This window comes from Propithecus coquereli, unplaced genomic scaffold (assembly GCF_000956105.1).
Source record: "Propithecus coquereli isolate 6110/MARCELLA unplaced genomic scaffold, Pcoq_1.0 Scaffold79, whole genome shotgun sequence".
In the NCBI taxonomy this organism is placed as follows: Eukaryota; Metazoa; Chordata; class Mammalia; order Primates; family Indriidae; genus Propithecus; species Propithecus coquereli.
Window position 1 is genome coordinate 2243018 of NW_012154062.1, and position 6045 is coordinate 2249062.

The 6045-nt window shown below is 43.5% G+C and overlaps 1 protein-coding gene across 1 annotated transcript in view; it reads left to right on the top strand.

Annotated features, from left to right (window-relative positions):
• Positions 1-3915, top strand: part of SH2D4A (SH2 domain containing 4A) — a 70339-nt gene extending 66424 nt beyond the window's left edge. Inside the window, exons 9-10 of the mRNA XM_012663049.1 lie at positions 2348-2571; positions 2917-3915. Coding sequence (XP_012518503.1) covers positions 2348-2571; positions 2917-3009 — 317 coding nt within the window. The 3' untranslated portion in view covers positions 3010-3915. The remainder of the gene's footprint in view (positions 1-2347; positions 2572-2916) is intronic.
• Positions 3916-6045: the final 2130 nt, after the last annotated feature.

Below are 6045 nucleotides of genomic sequence, written 5' to 3' on the forward strand. Positions count from 1 at the left end.
CTATTAGGTAGGTTTTTAGCCATCCCCCTTCTTGATATCCAGTGACTTTTACTTCTCTTTGTGCCCACGTGTGCCCATTGGTTAGTTCCAAATTATCAGAGAGTGCATGTGGTGTTTGTTTTTCCATTCTTGAGATACTTCGTTTCGGATAATGGTCTCCAGTTCCAAACACATTGCTGCAGAAGACATTAATTCATTTCTTTTTAAGGCTGAGTAGTACTCCATGGTATATATTAATATATGCTAGATTCTTTTAATCCACTCATGAATTGATGGGCACTTGGGTTGATTCCATATCTTTGCAATTGTGCTGCAATAAACGTTTGAGCGTAGGTGTCTTTTTGATAAAATAACTTCTTTGGGCAGATACCCAGTAGTGTGATTACTGGATCAAATGACAGGTCTACTTTTAGTTCTTTGAGGAATCTCCATACTGTTTTTCAGAGAGGTACTAATAGCAGTCCCACCAACAGTGTATAAGCATTCCTTTCTCTCTGCATCCACACCAGCATCTGTTGTTTTTGGACTTTTTAATAAAAAGCCATGCTAACTGGGGTAAGGTGACATCTCATTATGGTTTTAATTTTGCATTTAATTTGCATGATTAGTGACAGTGAGCATTTTTTCATCTTTTGAAAAGCTTCTGTTCATGTCTTTTGCCCACTTTTTAATGGGATTGTTTTGAGTTCTTTGGATATTAGTAGCCCTTTATTGGTTATGTAGTGTATTTGCTGTGCAGCAGCCTTTAAATTTAATCAAGGCCCATTTATTTTTGTTGTAATTATCTTTGGGGGTCTAAATTCTTTGTGTAGGCCCATATCCAGAAGAGTTTTTTTTCTACATTTTCTTCTAGAATTTTTATGGTTTCATGCCTTGAATTAATTTTTATAAGTGGTGAGAGACAGGGGGTCCTGTTTCATTCTTCAGCATGTGGCTATCCAATTTCCCCAGTGTATGTTGTTGTCTGCTTCGTCGAAAATCAGTTGGTTGTTGGTTTTATATCTGAGTTCTCTTCTGTTCCATTGGTCTATGTCTCTATTTTTGCACCAATACCATGGTGTTTTGGTTACTATAGCCTTGTAATATAGTTTGAAGTCTGGCAATATAATGCCTCAAGATTGCTTTGGCTATTTGGGCTCTTTTTTGGTTCCAAACGAAGTGTAGAATTACTTTTTCTAGATCTGTGAAATATGTTGGGAATTGCACTGAATTTGTAAGTCACTGTGGGTAGTATGGACATTTTAACAATGTTCTCATCCCTGAGCATATGTTTTTCCATTTGTGTCATCTCTGATTTCTTTCATCCATGTTTTGGTGTTAGTGAAGAACATCCCTGGATTCATAGACACTCTAATGCAGTGTCTTCAGACCTTCAGCACATATAGTCCCTACATGTGCTGGTTGCCTTGTGTAATTAATTTATCAGTGGGACCAGCTATGTTTAGGAGGGTGGAATTTATACTGCCTTCACTTGAGTGGTTGGTCCAGCATCTGACCCCAGAGGCTCCCTCAGTATCAGTGCTGCTGACGGCACAGCCAATGGGTCAGTTTCATAGGGGAAAGGGCAGAAAGAGTGCTAGACATGCTGTATGTGACATACCTGCATCAGTAACCTCACTGGGACTCAGTGTAATAGAGCTGCATTCCCTGGAGAGAGCTGCCAAGCCCCCAGCTGGGCTGATCCTCCTCCATGGAAGAAGAGGGAGTGGATGGTTGAGCTTGGCTGGGGGAAGAATAGGCAATTCTCTAAATCTTCCCTTTTTAAAGGTCTATTCACAGAAAAAAACAGAAGTGGTTCTATTTTATGTTTTATTCTGGATAATTACAGTAGCAGACCTGGGTCCAACCTGGTTCTCCTGTTAATGAACCTCCTCCAGCACTGTTGACATTTTGGGTGGGATAATTCCTTGGAGGGGGGGGAGGCTATCCTATGTGTAAGAGGATGTTTAACAGCATCCTTGGCCTCTATTGCCCAGAACACCACTGAGAGTGTCTCAGATAGTGTCGTGGTTAAGAACTTCTATTCTAACCCGCAGGCCATTGCATCCTCAGGAGTGCATCTGTAAGTCTCTTCCAGACCTAACACTCCCTATGTGACAAGCAGGCCTCCTGTGAGGCCCTCACAAATCCTATTAACACTGATATTGGCATCAATGGAGGTAGAAGTGGAAATGTGTCTGCTTAAGGTTAAACCTTGAAGCTGTCACTCACACTGTCTATGTAACCTACCCTTGTCCAAGTACCAGAGGAATATTTTACTACATTCCTAAGGAGCCCAAAATACACTTCAAATTGCTTTGATTTGGATTTAACAGGAGATGAAATGCCCATCTTCTTCTTCCCACAGGCATTCTCCCCCTCAAGAAAGCAAATGAACTGCTTCTGAGCACAGGCAGGCCGGGCAGTTTTCTGATTCGTGTCAGTGAGAGGATCAAAGGCTATGCCCTCTCCTATCTGTCAGACGAAGGCTGCAAACACTTCCTCATAGACGCCTCCGCCGACTCCTACAGCTTCCTGGGTGTGGACCAGCTGCAGCATGCCACCCTGGCCGACCTGGTGGAGTATCACAAGGTGAGACTTGATAACAGGCTCAGTGCATTAGTGTCCTGTAGCAGGTGCAACAAGGGAAGGAGGGATTAGTCTTTGATAATTCTTCCCGATAATCAGGATTCTTAATTGCATTTCTGCTATCATAGAGCCTAGTTCTTCTTCACATACTCAGGGGGACCCCACAGAGCAGAGATCCCAGGAAATGCTGAAAAACTACACATTACTGATCACATCTGAGAACAGTCTTAAGTTAGAGCTTGAGCCTTGGAGGTTTGTGGAAAAGAAAAATCTCTTTATGACCATCTTAAGTTAAGGGTGGGCAGGGCATGTTGTTATTACTCTGACCCTGTACCCTCTGTATGGCAGGAGGAACCCATCACCTCCCTGGGGAAGGAGCTCCTTCTCTACCCCTGTGGACAGCAGGACCAGCTGCCTGACTACCTGGAGCTCTTCGAGTGACCACCTCTGTCTGGGTCATCCTGCGACCTCCAGCTGGGCTTTCCCCTGGATGGCCACCACTGAAACAGACATTTGTGTGTGAAGCCAAAGCCACCCTGCAGCAGACTCAATACTACAACCCAGTGGAATTATCCATGGAGAGTCCTCCTGAAATCTGCACAAATGCTGGAGTTTAACACCTAGGAGAAAAGGGCCTATTAGAAGCACTCCACAACTAAAGAGAAGAGTCCCAGTTTCAGCACAACCTAACATAACGGGTATGACTGTGTGAGGTATATGAGATAAGATGAACAAAGATGACATTGAAACCTTTTAGAAATTAAGGAGCAGTATCTCGTATGGACTATTGTGTGACCCCTACACTCTCTTGTGTCATCTCCAGCAGTCTCAGGGTCCTGTTTCCATGAAGTTCCCTGCTGGCAGTAAAATATTCACTGGGCAAGATGATCAAAACACATGTCACTTATTGTGCACCTTGGGACCAAGATGTGAGAGCCCCAGTGTGTATAAAATACATACGGACTGTAGGAAAGCAACCATGTATGAGTGTGTTTCCTCCCTCTGGAGGGTGGGGACAGGGCTCCCTGACTGCTCCAAAAAGGATGAAGCATGTGCTCACGTAAGGTGTTACCAGCACTGCATCCACAGGAGAGGTGGGCTGTTTGGATGCTACTTACTGTGGGTTGAATTGTGTTCTTCAGAAAGATGCATTGACCTGTGAATGGCCTTACCTGGAAATAGAGACACAGAGAAGGTGGCCACGGGACAATGGAGTGACACGGCTGCAAGGTAGAGAATAGCAGGGACTGCCTGGAACAGACTCTCCCCAGAGCCTCAAAAGGCCCCATGGTCCTACTGACATCTTGATTTCAGACTTCCAGGCTCTAGAACTGGGAGAATAAATTTGTTGTTACTGAAGCCCCAGAAAGCTAATACAGTGTAATTACGGAACACAGTGTACACGATACACCCACATTCATTGCTACACAGTCCACCACTATCACTAAGAAGTAAAAAGAGGAGGTTGAGAAAACCTTCCAGCTAGTCTGGCCCTGGGACAGAGATGTGTCCAGTCCCTCCCTACTCTTATATGCACCCCCCAACCTCCAGTGACTCTTAGAGCAGCCTCTGGCCAGGGACCAAGGCAGCTCTCAGCCACTCAAGATCTTTTTTTTTTTTTTTTTTAGGAAGGATGGAGATCTGCTTGTACCTCAGGCCTAACTCTTGGGTCAGCATCTTTTTACACTGTCATTAAATGAAAGCAGAATAATAGCAACAATGGTCATGAGGTTGGTGGCTAGGTAAAGCACTCAGGGACTGTAATGAGAAAGCTTTTAAACTTGTATCACTGTTTCTTATAACGTTCCACATGGTTTTATATTGTTAATTATAAAAAACCCATCTGTTAGCTTTTGTTTCTGTGATTCAACAGTCACGGCATTACTCAGAAACTTCTATTCTCCTCTCTTTCCCCCATTGTCTGTGTAATCTTGGACAGGATCCCTTACCTCTCTGAGCCTCCATTTTTGCTTTTGGAAAAGTGTTTTAATCATTTTCATCCAGCTTCAAAATTTCAAGGTTCAGTTGCTCACTAGAATGAATAGAAAGTACCCAGTAGTCACTGATAATTATGAAAATATAAGATTCCAGTATCACCCTCTGCCTAAAATCATATTGAAGGAAATAAGCATGATTACATCCAGCCATAACTACACTAAGCAACAGCCTGCTGGAGGAGTTAGGGGAAGACACAGTAATAGAAAACAAGAAATGACCCAACTGAATTAACCTAATATTACAAGGGGGAACAGATTTGAGTTCTGCACTATTTTATCCTATTGGTTATTGATATTTAGAGGAATCGGCTGTCTGGTCTTTGATGCTATGAGGGTCGGGATTAATACTTGAAATTCACAGGGAAGGAGACTAGGTCACAGAATTCAGAACTTGCTTTCAAGTAAGTGGGGTTGAGCAGCCCCGAATTCTCATCCTGCCTCCACTGCGGTGTCAGTCTTGCCTGTGCCTGACCTGAGTTATGGTCCAAGGTGAAGATGTCCCAACCTTGACCCCTCCCTTCTGTCACCGCCACAAACCCAGCTCCCCGATCCACCTGCCCAAGGTTTCTGGGTCTGAGGTGTTACCCTCATGTTCCTATCAAGGTTCCCAGGGGCTCTAACTCTTTGGGACTGTGCCCAGATGTCACTCCCTTGCCATGTTTAGTTTCTCCCTCAACAAGATCTGCAATCTCCCTCTTATAGTCAAAGATTTTCTGGCTGTCACCTCTGTAGTGCCACACCCTTACAGACCTATCAAACTCCCATCGTGTTACTTGGAAGGCCCCTGGTTCTTGTCTCCTGCCCTGCCGCAGTAGGATGCACCAGGAAGTGAGTTTGTCCCTCAGTGTCAAGAAGTGTGAGTTGGTTCAACCCTTACCCTAAGAGAGGGGAAAACCCAGAGTCGGTTAAGAAGAAAAAGAATCAAGAGAAAGAAAAACTGAAGGTGGACGTTGAACGGGTCACCAAAAATCACCTGTCCTAGCTGATGCTTTGTAATTAACCATCCTTTTGGTATAACAGCACGTGTGCTAACATGGCATGAAATATGTTTTCAGATTAAAATGAAAACTCATGGATGAAATTTTTGCAATTGCCACCTTTTGTAAAGGAGCTTTCCTCATGCACCAGAGTCCATACGTGCTTTACAGCCCTCACACGTACACACTCTGGGGCTCCTGCCATTGGTGCACAGAGAAGACACATTTGTAGAATATTCATGGATATATCTCTATGCGGCCTCTGTGCTTTCATTCTTGTCAAACACATAGTAAATGTTTTTATTTCAGTCTGCAATGCACAGGGCTTTTCTCAGAACGTAAATTTTCTGCCATTTTATCTTTAAATAATAATTGAGCTTTTCTCTTCCTCAGGAATAGCTACAAATCTCACTTTGATTTCTCTTCTTTGCCTTCCATTTTGTAATCTCATCCTGTTTTCCTTTCTCCATTCTTTGCTGTTGTATTTTAAGAGATCTTCTCCA